The sequence below is a fragment of the Phacochoerus africanus genome, chromosome 10 (assembly GCF_016906955.1).
Source record: "Phacochoerus africanus isolate WHEZ1 chromosome 10, ROS_Pafr_v1, whole genome shotgun sequence".
NCBI classification, from domain to species: Eukaryota; Metazoa; Chordata; class Mammalia; order Artiodactyla; family Suidae; genus Phacochoerus; species Phacochoerus africanus.
In genome coordinates this window covers 104985222-105003796 of record NC_062553.1, presented here as the reverse complement: position 1 = coordinate 105003796, position 18575 = coordinate 104985222, and the positions used below count along the sequence as shown (strand labels likewise).

General features: G+C 37.8%; 1 protein-coding gene across 1 annotated transcript in view; it reads left to right on the top strand.

Annotated features, from left to right (window-relative positions):
• The window catches only part of METTL14 (methyltransferase 14, N6-adenosine-methyltransferase subunit), a 33973-nt gene extending 20680 nt beyond the window's left edge, over window positions 1–13293 (top strand). Inside the window, exons 9-11 of the mRNA XM_047798749.1 lie at window positions 1036–1152; window positions 3294–3504; window positions 11840–13293. Coding sequence (XP_047654705.1) covers window positions 1036–1152; window positions 3294–3504; window positions 11840–12144 — 633 coding nt within the window. The 3' untranslated portion in view covers window positions 12145–13293. The remainder of the gene's footprint in view (window positions 1–1035; window positions 1153–3293; window positions 3505–11839) is intronic.
• The last annotated feature ends 5282 nt before the right edge of the window (window positions 13294–18575 follow it).

Below are 18575 nucleotides of genomic sequence, written 5' to 3'. Positions count from 1 at the left end.
TGGTAGGCCTCAAAACACCACTCTGGGTGATGAATTAGCTGGTTTTCTTTTTCTTTTTCTTTTTAGAGCCGAACCTGCGGCATATGGAAGTTCCCTGGCCAAGAGTCAAATTGCAGCCACAGCTGAGGCCTACACCACAACCACAGCAGTGTGGGATCCGAGCCACATCTGCAACCTACGCCACAGCTTGCAGCAACACTGGATCCGTAATCCACTGAGTGAGGCCAGGGATCAAACTTGCATCCTCACAGACACTGTGCCAAGTTCTTAACCCACTGAACCTCAAGGGGAACTCCCCGACTGGTATTTTTTGTGTGTTCATATGTAACAGATTTTAGGACACTAAGGTTCATATCTCTCTATTGTCTAGGTTATATAAAGATGAAAGTAAAATTTTACCCAGTAAAGGGGAAAAAAAAAAAATTATATATATATAATAATTTTAAGTCTTTGAATTTTTGAGCTAAGAGTATTAAATATATAAAATAACCTTTTATAAGATTCATATGGAAAGAAGTTGTTTCTTAGAACAGTTTTTGGCTTTGTCAGTGGACACACAATTGAGGTGGCAGGAATGAAGTTATCTTTTGAATTATATTTTGGTAGCTTCCAGTCTATTTTGTTGATGATTGTTCAGCAGTTAGTTGTCATTTTGCTGTTTTCATGAGAGGAGGTGGTTTGGAGTCCTTCTACTCTGCCATCATGTAAAAGTCTCTGAATTATTTTTTGATTAAAGAGGAGCTCAGTGTTTGCTTATCATTTAAAATCCACTTTCTGTTGATGACAGTGAGGTTAGTATTAAGGAATTGGAGTATCATGTAGTTCTCTGTTTTGATATTAACTATATTTTATTAATATCTAAAAGGTATATTTAAAGACTAGCATTTCTTTTTTTCTACTTCTGTTCTGAAACAAAATTACTGGTACACCTTGGAATTTAGCATCTCAAACCTCTAGGAAGTTTTTAATGCTGGTTGGTTATTTTAAGTATTGTTTATTTCTTTTGGCTAAGGATTTTTTTTCTTTCATTTCTAGTGTTTACGCAAGTGGGGTTACAGAAGATGTGAAGATATTTGTTGGATTAAGACCAATAAAAACAATCCTGGGAAGACTAAGACTTTAGATCCAAAGGCTGTCTTCCAGAGAACAAAGGTATTGCCTTTACTATTTTGTTTTCTTTATTTTCATTTTTTCTCCCAAGCATTTCCAAATGACTGCATACTGTTTAATTAATTTTGCTGGAAAAGTCCTTAAGACTTGTATAAATGGCATTGAGCATTAAAGTAATACATCCAAGTTAATTTTAAAATATTTTATTTACTCAGATCAAACTAAACTGTGCTGGAGGAGATAATATGTATTCCTGCATGTCCTAAACTGCTTTTATTCTAAGTCAGATATGGGCTTTGGGTACTTTTTTTTTTTTAATTATTTTTATTTTTTTTTAATTACTCAATGAATTTATTACATTTATAGTTGTACAATGATCATCACAATGCAATTTTATAGGATTTCTATCCCACAGCCCCAGTGCATCCCCTCACTCCCCAAAATGTCTCCTTTGGAAACCCTAAGTTTTTCAAAGTCTGTGAGTCAGTATATGTTCTGCAAAGAAACTCATTGTGTCCTTTTTTCAGATTCCACATGTCAGTGATAGCATTTCATGTTGGTGTCTCACTGACTGACTTCACTTAGCATGATAATTTCTAAGTCCATCCACGTTGCTAAAAATGCCATTATTTTGTTCCTTTTAATGGCCGAGTAATATCCTATTGTGTATATGTACCACATCTTCTTTATCCACTTCTCTGTCAATGGACATTTAGGTTGTTTTCATGTCTTGGCTATTGCAAATAGTGCTGCAGTGGACATTGGATACATGTGTCTTTTTGTTTGTTTATTTTGTTTTGTTTTTGTTTTTGTTTTGCTTTTCGCCATCTCTTGGGCCGCTTCTGCGGCATATGGAGGTTCCCAGGCTACTGGTCCAGTCGGAGCTGTAGCCACTGGCCTACACCAGAGCCACAGCAACGCAGGATCCAAGCCGTGTCTGCAACCTACACCACAGCTCATGGCATTGCTGGATCCTTAACCCACTGAGCAAGGCCAGGGATCAAACCCGCAACCTCATGGTTCCTAGTGGGATTCCTTAACCACTGAGCCACGACGGGAACTCCACATGTGTCTTTTCGAGTCATGGTTTTCTCTGTATAGATGCCTAGGAGCGGGATTGTTGGATCAAATGGTAGTTCTATTTTTAGTTTTCTGAGGAATCTCCATACTGTTTTCTACAGTGGTTGCACCAATTTACAATCCCGCTAACAATGTAATAGGGTTCCTTTTTCTCCACACCCTCTCCAGCATGTATTGTTTGTAGACTTTTTGATGATAGCCATTCTGGCTGGTGTAAGGTGGTACATCATAGTGGTTTTGATTTGCATTTCTGTATTAATGAGTGATGTTGGGCTTTTGGTACTTTTGACCCCTAGATTTTTTTCCTCTCTCTAGGCCCAGAAAAAAGAAATGGCAGCAAAAAAACTCATAGCTGCCCAGCTGAGATTAATATTTCTCTCCCCTTCCCTTCTTCTTTTTCCTACATAAGAATGTAGACAAGAACCTCTGCTTTATAGGACTCCCTAGCTAGTTTTGAGGCTTTTAGGTTTGTCCTGTAGTCTTTCCCTCTTTAGAGAGCAAGCGGTGGAGGATCTTTCTTAAGTCTTTCTTGGACTAGAAATTCTTTTGAAGGAAATTTAGGCCATCCTTACTTTTAGTTCATGGAATCAAGTGAGGTTAAATTTACTTAAACCATACTTCCATTATCCAGATTAAATAAAGCTCCAAGAACAAAGAAGAATTGTTTGATTTTCACATTTACTTATGTTGAGTATTTAGAAGTCTGTATCCATGCTTAAAAATCCCATCTCCATTTGAAAAAGCTTACACCTTGTATATACTTTTGATCCTGGATCATGTGAACATCATTTTAAGATTCCACAGTCAAATGCCATGTTCCCATAACTGCTGAAAACAAGTTATTACCAAGTGTTGCAAATAAAAGATCCCATGGTTGTTGACTCAGTTCTAAAATGTGATGGCCCCAGGTTCAATACTATCAGGTCTAGCTTCCTTGATATTCTTCCCACACACAGAAATCCAGGGTTTTGCCCATAGAACTATCTCAGATATTCAGAGAAATGAGGATTGTTTTGGAATTGGGTGCATCAGAAATGTAAAATGTTGTAACATATGACTGTTGATGAAAAGGGATTAATCGTTGTACTCTTACTATTATTTAGGAACACTGCCTTATGGGAATCAAAGGAACTGTTAAGCGTAGCACAGACGGGGACTTCATTCATGCTAATGTTGACATTGACTTGATTATCACAGAAGAACCTGAAATTGGCAATATAGAAAAGCCTGTAGAAATTTTTCATATAATTGAACATTTTTGTCTTGGTAGAAGACGCCTTCATCTATTTGGACGAGATAGTACAATTCGACCAGGTAAGATGTCAGAGGAAAAAAACTTTTATAGTTCCTTGGAACATAGATGTTAAGAAGTAGCACACAGGAGTTCCTGTTGTGGCTCAGTGGAAACGAATCTGACTAGCATCCATGAGGACACAGGTTCAGTCCCTGGCCTCACTCAGTGGGTTAAGGATCCGGCGTTGCCATGGGTTTTGGTGTAGGTTGCAGATGTGGCTTGGATCCCGTGTTGCTGTGGTTGTGGCCAGTGGCTACAGCTCCAGTTCAGCCCTTAGCCTGGGAACCTCCATATGCTGCAAGTGTGGCCCTAAAAAGACAAAAAGAAGTAGCACCCAGTGCTTTGTAAAATAAAATTGTTAGGATATGTTCAATTCCTCTTCTTGATGCACTTAGAACATGCCAAGCTCGTTCTTGTCTCACTACTCTTCCATGGTCCTCTCTGCTATCATGCAGACACCTGACAGACCTTTGTCACAACCCTGTCTCAATTAGCCAACTTCCCACTTCACTCCCTCCTCTCACCACTCTCTCTCCCTTTGATCTCTTTTCTTTTTCTTCATAAAGCACTTACTGTTAACTGAATTGTAGATTCATTTGAGCATATGTTTACTCTTTCTCTTTAGCATGCAGTCTCATGGAAAGCAAAGGTTGTCTTATTCTCTTCTTTCTACCTGCCATTCAGGTTATTCAGTAAATACTGTGTTGAGTCAAGTGGACATTTGGTCCACACCAAAATGTCCTTGATATTTAGTCTTGTTTAAAACATCCATAAGATGTTTGGTCCATAAGGTCAGTGCCAAAAGGTTCTTGATATTTGGCCCTGTCCAAAACCATTTGGCATGAACCACATTTTCTCATTTGCTCTAGCTCAATCAGCTAGAAATTCTGTTTAGGAGTTCCTGTTTTGGCGCAGTGGTTAACGAATCCGACTAGGAACCCTAGGAACCGTGAGGTTGTGGGTTCAGTCCCTGGCCTTGCTCAGCGGGTTAAAGATCTAGCGTTGCCGTTAGCTGTGGTGTAGGTTGCAGATGCGGCTCGGATCCCGCGTTGCTGTGGCTGTGGTGTAGGCCGGTGGCTACAGCTCCGATTGGACCCGTAGCCTGGGAACCTCTATATGCTGCGGGAGCAGCCCTAGAAAAGGCAAAAAGACCAAAAAAAAAAAAAAAAAAGAAATTCTGTTTAAAGATGAAAGGAGCCAGAATCTTACTTGTTTTAAATCTACATTTTATAAAACGTAAAAGTTGAAAAAGTTACAGTAGAATAATTGTCCTTAGAAATACCTTAGAATTTAGAAGAAACTCTGATGTTCATTCTGAAAAAAAGTGATCCTTAAAAGCTGCCTTTTATACATAATCTATGTATATATGTGTAATATAATCTATCCCTCCTCTCCCTACCTCTCCAGCCTAATCAGCTATTTCTTTGTGAATTGCTTTGATGAACTGATGGTCTAGAATTTCATAAAGTTGTGTAAAATGATAGAAAAATAAAACTACATTCTTTTTATGAATAAATATTTTGCATGTGAAATGTTTATTCTGGGAGTTCCCATTGTGGCTCAGCAGTAATGAACCTGACTAGGATCCATAAGCATGTGGGTTTGATCCCTGGCCTCGCTCAGTGGGTTAAGGATCTGGCGTTGCTGTGAGCTGCGATGTAGATTGCAGACACGGCTTTGATCTAGTGTTGCTGTGGCTGTGTCATACATAGGTCGGCACCTACACCTGCAATTTGACTCCTAGCCTGGGAACTTCCGTGTGCCGCAGGTGTGGCCCTAAAAAGCAAAAAAAAAAAAAAAAAAAAAAAGAGGGAGGTTTATTGTGGATTTTGGCTTTAGAGAAAATGTTTCCTATATTTAAAAGTAAATGTTTTCTCTCCTGGCGGTTTGTTATTCAGGATTGAGTTGCTTGAATTATCATTTTGTTACTGCTTTTTGGCATAATATTGTGGTCATATAACACACACCTTAAGATTTCACTCATTTGTAGTTTGTTGAGATTTGCGTTTGATCCAATTTAGATAAATATTCCAAGTCCAGTTGATAGGAACATGTATTATTTTTGTTGTTGGTTGTAGTATTTATTTATTGCTGATTTATTTATTTATTTATTACTGTAGTATTTATTTATTGTTGATTTCTGCCATGACTACTGATTTTTTTAACTGCTTATTCTGTGAGAAAGCTATATTAAATATGAAATTTATGGGTTGTGATTTTGTTTAGTTGTCAGTTTTTTATTTATATTTGCTATTCTGCTGTTAGATGTATATAATGTAGAATTTTTATGCCTTCCTAGTAGCTTGACCATCTTAATATTATGAAGTGTCCTTCTTTATCCATTGTTTCTTAGTCTAAATCTTGCTTCATCTGACATTATCATAGCTATCCCAGCTTTCTTTTGGTTTGTGTTTGCATCGCATATTATTTCCATCTTATTTTCAGTCTTCTATAGCCTTACCTTTAAGGTGTATCTCTTGTGAACAACATATAGTTGGTTTTCATCCAGTTATTGTTATCTTTTTTTGTTTGTGTGTTTTCTTCCATGGCATATAGAAGTTCCCACACCAGGGATTGAACTCATGTTACAGCAGTGGCCCAGGCTACTGCAGTGACACCACCAGATCCTGCTGTGCCAATGAGAATTCCTTGTCTTTTTCTTTTAATTGAATTGTTTAATCAGTCTGTATTTAATGTAATTCCTGCTATATTTGGTCATAATTACCATCTTACTGTTTGCTTTATGTTGTTACCACCTGTTTTATATTCCTTTTTCTCTCATTTCTTTGGCTTGATTCAGGTATTCTTATATTACTCATTTTTTTTCTTTTTTATTAGCTTGTTAATTACATGTTCTTCTACTGTTCCCCCAGTGATTATCTTGGAAATTGCAGCGTTCATCCTTGAATTATGAAATTCTAAATTAAAATAGTATGTTGATTTTTAAAGGGTGGCAATGCTATGGTTTAAACTTCATAGTTTCCTTAATCTTTTTGGCAAGTTTTGCTCAACGTTCAATTCTTGCATAAGTTATTATATACAAAGCTATAGAATGAGCTTTGAGTTGTTTAGACTTCCACTGTGCATAATGAACACCTTGTTTAGAAGTTTTGTGGATGATTTTATTCTCTTATCAAAGTAAAATATTTTGGCAGCAGAGCTTGTGACAAGCAAATGTTTTCTTTTCACTGGCTTAAAAGAAAGTAACATCAATAACATTCAGAAATTGGTTGTATTTCTTGATACTAAAAATGAAATATAAGAAAAGGAATATAAAAATACAATACCTTTTAAAATTGCACCCCCCAAAATTAAACCCCTAAGAATAAACCTGACCAAGGAGGTGAAAGACTTATATGCTGAGACCTGTAAAACACTCATCAAGGAAAATTAAAGAGGAGTCAAAGAAATGGAAAGGTATGGGCTCCTGGGTTGGAAGTATTAATATTGTTAAAATGGCCATACTAGGAGTCCCACTGTGGCTCAGCGGGAACGAATCCAACTAGGAACCGTGATGTTTCAGGTTCAATCCCTGGCCTCGCTCAGTGGGTCAGGGATCTGGTGTTGCTGTGAGCTGTGGTGTAGGTCGAAGACACGGCTCAGATCCTGTGTGACTGTGGCTATGGCTGTGGCCAGCAGCTGTAGCTCTGATTAGACCCCTAACTTGGGAACCTCCACATGCCACAGGTGTGGCTCTAAAAAGAAAAAAAAAAAAAAAGCCATAATGCCCAAAGCAATCTACAGATTTAATGTGATCCCTGTCAAATTACCCATGTCATTTCTCACAGAACTAGAACAAACAATCCAAATATTTATATGGACCATAACAGACCCAGAATTGCCAAAGCAATCATGAGGAACAAAAACCAGGCAGGAGGCATCACTCTCCCAGACTTCAGACAGTACTACAAAACTACAGTCATTAAGCCAGTATGGTACTGGCACCAAAACAGACATACAGACCAATGGAACATAATGGGGAACCCAGAAATAAACCCAGACACCTATGGTCAATTAACAAAGGAGGCAAGAATATAAAATGGGGAAAAGACATTATCTTCAGCAGGTAGTGCTGGCAAAACTGGACAGTTGCATGTAAATGAATGAAACTAGAACACACCCTGACACCATGACAAAAATAAACTCAAGACGGCATAAAGACTTAAACATAAGACGAGACACCATAAAACTCCTAGAAGAGGACATTGGCAAAACATTCTCTGACATCAGCCGTACAAATGTTTCCTTAGGTCAGTCATCCAAGGCAACAGAAATAAAAAATATAAATAAGTAAACCAATGGGACCGAATCAAACTTACAAGCTTTTGCGCAACAGAGGAAACCACTAAAAAAACAAACAAACAAAAACAAAACAAAAACAAAACAAAAAACCCCGAAAAGACAACCTCCAGAATGGGAGAAAATAGTTGCAAACAATGCAACCGACAAGAGCTTAATCTCCAAGATATACAAGCAACTTACACAACTCAACAGCAAAAAAAAAAAAAAAACCAACTCAGTTGAAAAATGGGCAAAAGACCTGAATAGACATTTCTCTAAAGACATATGGATGGCCACAGGCACATGAAAAAATGCTCAACATCACTAATTATTAGAGAAGTGCAACTCAAAACTACAATGAGGTATCACCTCACATTGGTCAGAATGGCCATCATTAATAAGTCTACAAATAGCAAATGCTGGTGAGGGTGTGGAGTAAAGGGAACCCTCCTACACTGTTGGTAGGAATGTAAATTGGTACAGCCACTATGGAAAACAGTATGGAGGTACCTCAGAAAACTAAATGTAGAACTACATTATGATCCAGCAGTCCCACTTCTGGGCATATATCCAGGCAAAACTTTCATTCAGAAAGATACATGCAGCCCTGTGTTATCTACAAAACAGAAACAAACTCATGGACATAGAGAACAGATTTGTGGTTGCTGGGGGTGGGGGCAGGAATGGGATGGACTGGGAGTTTGGGGTTAGTAGGTGCAAACTCTTATATTTGGAGTGGATGAGCAATGAGATCCTGCTGTACAGCACAGGGAACTATGTCTAGTCACTTATGATGGAACATGATGGAGGATGAAGAAAAAATACATATAACATGTGTATATATATGAACTATATACTGTATATCAACTATAATGGAAAAAATAAAAATCATATAAAAAATAAATGGGGAGTTTCCATTGTGGTGCAGCGGAAATGAATCCAACTAGTATCCACAAGGGTGCAGGTTCGATTCCTGGCCTTACTCAGTGGGTTGGGGATCTGGCATTGCCATGAGCTGTGGTATAGGTCAAAGACACAGCTCAGATGCCAAGTTGCTGTGGCTGTGGCATAGGCCGCTGCAGCTTGATTCAGACCCTAGCCTGGGAACTTCCATATGCCTCAGGTGTGGCCCTAAAAAGCAATCAATCAATCAATAAAGGAAGTAGAAAACTTTAAAGAAAAAGCAAAACCATTTGAAGAGTAAAAGCAAACATCAAACAAATGGTAATGTTTTAATAATTGAAAAGTCAGTGTAACAACATTAAAGAAAGTTTTGAAGAGGAAAAAAAATTCAGTCAATTTCCAAGAATTAGTTTCATTTGTTACATAATACTTTCCAGTTGTCCTGTATATACAGATATTTAGATAACTATAGTCATCATGTAATTTTCTCAGTATTATGTCAAGTGTTTTTCTACATTTTAAATAATTATGATCATTTATTGGCTTTGTAGCATTATTTTATTTATTTTTATTTTTGTATTGCTACAGGTGCAGCATATGAAAGTTCCCAGGCTAGGGGTTGAACTGGAGCTATAGCTGCCAGCAGCAACGTGGGATCCAAATTGCATCTGCAGCCTACACCACAGCTCAAGGCAATGCCAGATCCTTAATGCACTGAGTGGGGCCAAGGATCAGACCCACATCCTTGTGGATATTAGTTGGTTTCTTTTCTGCTGAGCCTCAATGGGAACTCCATATAGTATTATTTTAATTAAAGTTTTTTGTTTTTAAAAACCTGAGTGGAAGAACCTAAGAAGTAGAGTAGATATTGTTAAGTGTAGTTATATGTATAAGCATAAACAGCAACTAAAACAGACATTTTGCTCGATGCCAGTTTATTATTTATAATATAGTGGGGGTTTTCTCCCACCATTTAGCTGTGGCCACTTTACCCACTTTGGATTATAGGATATCCTTCTATCTATAGCTATGCCAGTGTACCTCAGAGGTACAGATTTTATTTTTTGTTTTGTAAACTACCATCTTTATCCTTGTCCATTCTTGCAAAAAAAATAGTATTAACTATAGTAAGACAAAATTAGGAAGGAATATCTGCTAGGGGAAATTATAGGTAGTTAGAGGTTAATCAAGTAAATAGTAGTAGGAGCAACTGAGAGAAGTCTACTCAAGAGGCCTTAATTTATTTGGGTTGAATCCTCATACTTCTTCCTTGAGAAGGTACTCTAGAATGTATCACATATACTGTAGGAATACTATTTACCATTGCTTTAAAAGGTTTAAAAACTGCTATACTGTCAAATACTCTGAAGCCAGGCTAATTTAAACTTACTTGGTTCTTGCTAATACTCTTAAAAATTGTAGTAACATGTTGCAGTGAAGCATTCATGGGTTGGAGGCTAGGTCCTTTGTAGGTTTCTCTGTAAAGATTTGCATGTCTTATTTATGTAAGGGACAGTATAGCATGAAAGAGACAGTATTAACTATTTTTATTACATCTTCCAATTTTCTCCTTTTTTACTCCTTATGTGCTGTATTCCGAAATACCACGTATGTGCCAAAAAGCAAACCAGAAGGGAACAAGTAAAAGTATCATAGTTTCAGTTGTCAGTGAGACAACACAGGTGTGTGGGGTGCTCTTTCATCTGATTGGGTGCTTCTCTGCTTAGCAGGGTATCTACTAGATGAGACATAAGACGCACAGTATGATTTACTTGTTACTTCTTTTCTTCAAACATAAATCTTATTATTCTGTGCACTGTTAGATACTGAGGATTTTTTTAGATGAGCAAAATTTTGTGCAAAAATTGCTAGTACATTCTAGAATGTGGTCCTAGTAAAATATTTTGCTTTTTATATATAATGGACCTAATGTTCTAAGAAATATCCTTGACAGTGACATGGTAGAAATATTGTGAACATGCTCATCTTTCAGATGAAGAACCTACTTCTTAGACATTAGTCAACCTGCCGTACTGAGCAAGAATCACCACACCCAGAGAACCCTGAAGCATGATGTCTCTATCAGGCATTTATAGCTAATTTGTAGTTCCCCCCATGCCAGATACAATTCAGTTGAACAGAAATCATCCTTATTATAAGCAAAGTTGTCTAGCAGTTTAGTTGACATAAATACCTTTTAACCCATAGAAATACAATTACGATGAAAATTCTGGGAGAGATGATTTTTGTTTCATAGAAGATGTATATTTGAAGTGGATGTTGAAGGATGGAATTTTCAAGAGTTTAACAGGATAGAAAAATAACAGACACAGAGGTGGAGATGAGTATGGAAACAGTTACTATGGTGGTTCATTGCTTTTACTCAAATGAAGGTGTCACGAAAAGCATTAATGAGCTATATGATTGGAAAGCTAGTTCAAGCCTCATTGTAAAAGACTTTAGATTCCATATTTATAAATTTGGGCTTTGTGAGAAGCAGAGAAGTGACATAGTTTAAGCTTTGCTTTAAAAGGCATTCCACTTTTGAGGAGATGTTGAGAGAGCATTAAAGTATATATGTATGTCTGTTACATGTGTAGGGAACTAGCCTAGTGGAAAAATAAAGACAGATTTAAGGATGGCATAGAAATGACAAGATGGGAATGAATAGGAGCAACATGGTAGTGGTTGAATTTCTAAGAACTATCAGCTGGGTTAATGTTGTGATTGGAAAGAGTAGAGGCAGAAGTTAGTTCCAGGATGATAATCAGAAAGCTATGGTACCATTTCCACAAGTAGGAAGGTGATATAAAATTTATTAAATTTTCATTAAGCCCAAACTTAATATGGTGTATGATGTATTTTTTTCCTAAGTACTATTCTCACAGAGTGTGAAATATGGATGTCAATAAGGAGGAAGGTTATATTACAAAAGTTACAGTCTAGAAGGAGAAACAAGATATGTGTGTGTATGTGTGTGTGTGTGTATATATATATATATATGAAATCTTTTATGACCATAATTAAATGCCATGTGTTCTATAGAAAAAGACCTATATTGGGTGAATGATAGGGACATCTTTAAGACTGCACTAGAGATTTGAAATATCTCATAAAGGAGCAATAACAGAGAAGTGAAAAAAAATCTTTTTTTTCCCCTTCCATTTGCAGGCTGGCTGACAGTTGGACCAACTCTTACAAATAGCAACTATAATGCAGAAACATACGCATCCTACTTTAGTGCCCCAAATTCCTACTTAACTGGATGTACAGAAGAAATTGAGAGACTACGACCAAAATCACCTCCTCCCAAATCTAAATCTGATCGGGGAGGTGGAGCTCCCAGAGGAGGAGGAAGAGGTGGAACTTCTGCTGGCCGTGGGCGAGAAAGAAATCGATCTAACTTCAGAGGAGAGAGAGGTGGTTTCAGAGGAGGCCGTGGAGGCGCACACAGAGGTGGCTTTCCACCTCGATAGTTTTTTAGGATAATGATCCTATTTATGCCCCGTACCTTCTTTATTATAGTTTGTATTTCATGTGGGAGACACTGTTTAGAACTCTTTTCCAGCTTGCACATTGCCTTAGTTTCTCAAAGCTGCAGGAATATCCTAGCTAATCTCCTTTGCATTTGTCACTGTCTAGTTTTGTCCAGGATAAACGAGTCATCCTGTCCTGTCTTTTGTCGTGTTCCCATAACCGAACAGAATGCAACAACACAGATACCTTCACTTTCAGAGGCTGAGTTTATTCTGATAGATTTCAGCTAATTACCGAAGCTTTTGCTTTTCAGAAATGCAGTGAGCGGTGAAAAAGACCCAATCTGGAGGATCATACGAGTGCTGACAGTAGTTAATAATGGGCATCCTGCCACTGCTATCACAGCAAATGGGAAGCTATTTGGGAGCCTTGATGGAAGGAGCTGGGACAGATGGTAAACTTCTGTTAGGGTTTTAAAATATTCTTGATGACACAATAAAAAGAGGCTTCTTTTTTCTTTCTTTATAAAAAAATTTAAATTCATATTATTTGACTACAGAAGAAATTGAGAGATTTGGGATAAAATCACCTCCTCCAAAATCTCAGTCTGATCAAGGAGGTGAAGCTCCCAGGGGTGGGCAGGGAAGAGGTAGGAGCTAAAGGGCAGACTTTAAAAAGCAAAAAAAATGCTCCTTATAAACTCAGATGACTGTAGATGACTCTTGGTCATACTTCCTAAGAAGCAAATGAAGACAAATATCCAAGTGCTAACCTTTGGTCTGGAGTTGAACTTGGATTGACTTTGAAAGCAGTTTCATATTCCTTAGCAAAATAAAAGAATTGGGAGCAACAGAGACACCTGGTTATCAGGTACTTGGTTTGAACATTTTGGAGAATGAAGTACTCGGTAATGGGGAAATGACATACATCTTTAAACTTGTTATGAAGAAAGCAATGTAAAAGCAATTATGGAAAACCCTCCACTTAGGAAGACAGCTTGGAAATGGAACTGCAATTGCCTTTTAAGGGACTGGTTTTGCAGATAAGTTAGTTTTGTAAGATTTTAGGCTGTCATTTCACTTTCTGTACTGTAACCCCTGTTTTAAATGAATTTGCTGTATGAAATAATACCATTATTGATAAATGTATTTTTATTTTGTGTATGTTTTTTTCTAATGAAACTTTAAAACCTTTGAAATTTGGGAGTCTCTTTTCTGTTGGAATTGTTACAAATGAAAAAGGTATCTTTGAGTAGCCATTCTGTGTTTTTCACTGGCTCATAAAATGAAGTTATGTTGTATCTACCAAAGACTTAGTTTGAACATAAGGACTAAATTATAGAAATAGGGTTGAGATCCTTAAAAGCCTGATGAATTTTAACTTGCTTAAGCTGTTAGTGCTTTCTAGTACAACCAGCCTTTGACTCACCCCTTTCTTGATATAAATATGATATAGAACTGTTGGTTAGAGTTTTTACTGAAATAATGGTATATTTTCAGCTGTAGTAATTAAAAGTTATCTAGAGATAGAACTGTATTTGTCAGAGTTGACCTGGGAATGAAGACAGAGATGTTCCAGTTGCCCAGTGTGGGTTCTTAGAAATACTAGGTAGGGAGTGACTGTCCCATAAATGGGATTCTCTGGTCTGGTCCATGCCCTGGGCCTAGCTAAGCGAGCGCAGCATTTCTTGTGCTTACCTGGCCTGGTCTTCTGAGATTTGTCTCATAGTGTCATCTTACAGAGAATTAGGAATGGCTTTCTTGTAGATTGAAAGTTAAAGGGAGCCATAGTCCACCGTGTTTAGAATAGAGAAAACAAAAGACTCAGCAGTAGAAAAAATACAAGGCCTAGAATTTCCCTTTGATGATGTAATGGGCATTTTTATAACAGGATGGAATTGACTTTAGTTTTGCTACCCTTACTTTCAGTAAAGGTTGGGGTATCAGTTTTCACAATAGAATATTCATTGAGGAAAGGTTTCCAGTGAAAAGCCATTACTCTGACCTCTTCTAACTTTTGATTATCTATATATTTACATGTCCCATATTTTCACAAAATTATCTAGGGATCACCAGAAATAAATTTTCAGTTGGTTTACTTCCTGATTCCTTATTGGTGATAGAAGCTAATAACTGTAATACCCCAGTACTTTTTCAGTTTAAAATTTTTAAGATCAGTGTACCTAGTATCATATATAATTATAGTTCTAGGTACTCTAGGCCATATGTTGATGTTTATTTTCAGTGGCAGCAGTTCTTCCTGTTACCTAGCTCCTTTCAGAGGATGGAGATTGGGAGGCCCAAAGTACTACTGTTCTTTTTGTCTTTTCTTCACTGTGTAGAAAAAAGGGGAGGAGGTTGATGTGAACTGGAGTAGATTTTGTGGTGGGAATACCATACCCAGTTACTCCTGAACCAGATTAGACCGAGTTGTGCAGAGGTGTGAGAGGTGTCAAGCTGGGAAGAGGGGGAAATCAAGTGTGGAGTCTGGCCTGGTTGCATATCCAGAGTTGGACTGGATTAGGACTGCGCCAGCAGGTGCTTTGGTAAGTAGAAGAACCACTTATGAGTCCTTAGGTCATAAATGTGGAAACTTAAACTACAGGTCTCTCTTCTTTGAAAAGCAAGAAAATATTATTCCATAGTTTCTTTTTAAATTGATGGGGTGATAATGATAGGACGCCTGGGCGTAAGTGTGCTATCAACAGCATGTCTTTTAAAATACTTCCTACTCATCTTAATTGCTAACTTACAACATTCTGATTAGTTACTGCAGCTTATTTTATATTTATTTATTTATCTTTTTAGGGCTGTACCTGCAACACATGGAAGTTCCCAGGCTAGGGGTCCAGTTGGAGCTGCAACTGCCAGCCTATGCCACAGCCACAGCAATGCCAGATCTGAGCCACATCTTTGACCTACACAACAGCTCACGGCAATGCCGGATCCTTAACCCACTGAGCAAGGCTAGGGATCAAACCCATATCCTCATGGACACTAGTCAGGTTCTTAACCTGCTGAGCCGCAACGGAATTCCTACAGCATCTTATTTTAAAACCCCTCCCGTTTTCACCCTGGGTTTAAGAATATAAGATTTTGCCTTTGAGGTAAAGTTCCAGATTTTAATGATTTAATATAATTTTTATTGATCTTGAAAAAATGGCCCAATGATATTCATTCTAAATAGTAGTCTTTGATCTAAAATTGTCTCATAATTTTGTGAGCTGTTTAAAAACATAAGCTTTCGCTTATAAAGAAGGCCTTTCTTAGAATAATTCCTGCAATATTGGGGTCCATGTAGAACTTTTAGCATTATCCTTTCTTCTATTGATGTTTGGTGACAGGGCTCCAATGATGCAGCTTGGGTCTCAAGTATATGCCGTCAATTTTGAAGCTATAAATCTAGGACTTCCCGGAAGGCTAGAACATTTATCTAGCAAATTGAACACATTGAAAAGTCCATTTCTGGAAAAGCCATGTTGCTTCTGTTCTCAAGGCCCCAGTCATTTACTCAGATACAAACATTACTACCTACAATCCACAGAGAAAATAATACCTCATTTAATCTAGATGTTCTTTGGCAGTAAACCCTTTTTCTAGATTTGGACAAGTGTTAAAATGATCAGTTTGAGTATGTATTATAGTTCTTGCCTCTGTAACTGGAGGTGCTAAGAAATAGTGAAATTGATAAGGTAGGTTTTTCCAAAAATACAAAAATTGAAATAGTGATGTAAAATGCTTATAGGAACTAAGCATTTAATGTAAATCAGCAAAGCAAGCCATGAGTTTGTTGTATAGTGTAGTATTACTTTGTTTTGTTTTGTCTTTAGGGCCATATCCATGGCATATGGAGGTTCCCAGGCTAGGGTTGAATTCGGAGCTATAGCTGCCAGCCTACTCCACAGTCACAGCAATGCGGAATCTGAGCTGCGCCTGCAACCTACACCACAGCTCACAGCAATGCCAGATCCTTAGCCCACTGAGTAAGGCCAGGGATGGAACCTACATCCTCCTGAATGCTAGTCGGGTTCATTAACTACTGAGCCACAACGGGAAGTCCATAACAGTTTTTAAGATACATTTTAATTGCATATTAAATGTGGAAATACTTACTTTCACTCATTTACTTTCTCCCATTTATCTTGTCTGTGCTCTTTTCCCACATTGATGGGTTTTCTCAGCTCCTCCCTAAGAAAAGTGGAGCAGTACAGAACACCTTAATAGCCACTGACTTGATGTTAGCGCTGTGGAGAGAGGTGGGGACAGATCTCATGCCCTGGGTAAGGTGGACATTACTGCTAATCTCCAGCTAATTGTTACCACAAAAGGAAGGCGGTAAGTCTAAAATTTTGTGTAAGATCTCTAAATGGTGGCAGTTGAAATAGTGTGTGTGTTTTGTTTACATTTTTCTTTCAAGGAACTAAAGTTTTTTAAAATGAATTTGGCTGGCTAAATACTGGATGCATTTTTAAAATTCTGGCTTCTGAATACTTTGTGACCAAATTTACTTAAAGAAGAAGGAAAAAAACTTACTTGATTGGGGCAGGAAACCATCACCTTTGAAAACATGTTAAAGTTGGGTACAGTGATGTGATTGTGAGCCATTCGTCTGTCTAGTGAAGAAATGTAGAGGCATAGGTCTGTGTTTCAGGTAACACACATTTTATAGAATCCCACACCTGCACAAGTTTTTAGTTTAAAATTACAGGTAATGGAGTTCCCGTCGTGGCACAGTGGTTAACGAATCCGACTAGGAACCGTGAGGTTGCGGGTTCGGTCCCTGCCCTTGCTCAGTGGGTTAACGATCCGGCGTTGCCTAGAGCTGTGGTGTAGGTTGCAGATGCGGCTCGGATCCCACATTGCTGTGGCTCTGGCGTAGGCCGGTGGCTACAGCTCCGATTCAACCCCTAGCCTGGGAACCTCCATATGCTGCGGGAGCGGCCCAAGAAATAGCAACAACAACAACAACAGTAACAACAACAACAACAACAAAAAGACAAAAAAAAAAAATTACAGGTAATATTGTAAAAGAATAACTATGTCATTATTATTCTGCCTTTTTTGCATGTTTTTGGCTGGTTGGTTTGTTTTCTTCGTCATTTTAAAGCAGAGGACAAAAAGTCAAAAACACAATTTTGTTTAGAGATAGCCAGTTTAGCCGTGTATGCTGGTTAAATTACCAAGGTAATTGCTTAAATGTCTTTGGAATTTGCTGTAATTTTATAGGCTTAAGCTTTTTGAGACAGCTTCTGGGTAGGCGCATAATTTCATGCTAGGCGAAGACGAGGTTTTTATTGTAATAAAGTTGACCGTGATTCAGAAAAGGTACACACATAGAGGGATTATTTGGCCTTGCCCAAAAAGCAAGGCTTATATGCATCATAAATAGGAGTTCAGGATTTTAGCTTACTTTTCTACTGTTCTGTCTTATTAAAATAAAAATATTAAGGCATGATTAAGAATATTGTATTAAGTTCCTGTCATGGCTTGGTAGCAATGAACCCAGCTAGTATCCATGAAGATGCAGGTTCCATCCCTGGCCCCACTCAGTGGGTTAAGGATCCCACATTGCTGTGGCTGTGGCATAGGCTGGCAGCTGCAGCTCTGAATCAACCCCTAGCCTAAGAGGTTCCATATGCCATGGGTGTGGCCCTAAAAAGACCAAAAAAAAAAAAAAAGGAATATTTATAAAAATAATTCCAGAGCAAAATTTAAGAATATATAAAGATAAATGTAGGCTTGTCAGCCAACTGACTCCCTGAATTTTAAATCCTACCACCTCCTTGAAATGATGGTGACGTGATATTAGATCAGAATGACATCAGAACCTCTTTGGAGGACATCCCCAGTTCTGACTGTTTTCTCAGGTGAAGGATTGCCATTCTATTTGCTATCAATCTTTGCCTAGTCATTTAGTTCTGAGCTTCTAACCCTTCTGCTCATGCTATTAGGAATTAGTCTTTGTCATTGACTTTATAAAGGCAAGGTATGCTTTCTCAGTTTCTAACATGTGGCACATGGTAAATACTCAATAAATAGTCCTTTACTCTTTGCTTTAGTAATAATTGGAAGTAATTCCCAGAGGATTTTTAATATCCTTCTGTTTGCACTTCTTTTTCCTGCTGTTACTTTCTTGCTGTACAAGAGGACTGTGTTTTTCTAGTAAGGATTTTTTTTTCTTGAAAATAAGAGAAAATCATCTTTGAGGTTGAGGAAATGAAATAATTTCTACTGGCTTACTGCTTATCTATCGCCTTAGAGAATCAGTTTCCTTAGTTCCTACTTTAAAGGCATCTGACTCTTTCCATATGTGTTTTATATCCTTGTGCCAAATACAGCCTATTAAAGTAAGGCCAATTATTTAACCACTTTGGCATCACCTTGTTCACAATTGATTAAGTGAAAAGTTAGACGGCATTCCTCCTATTTCT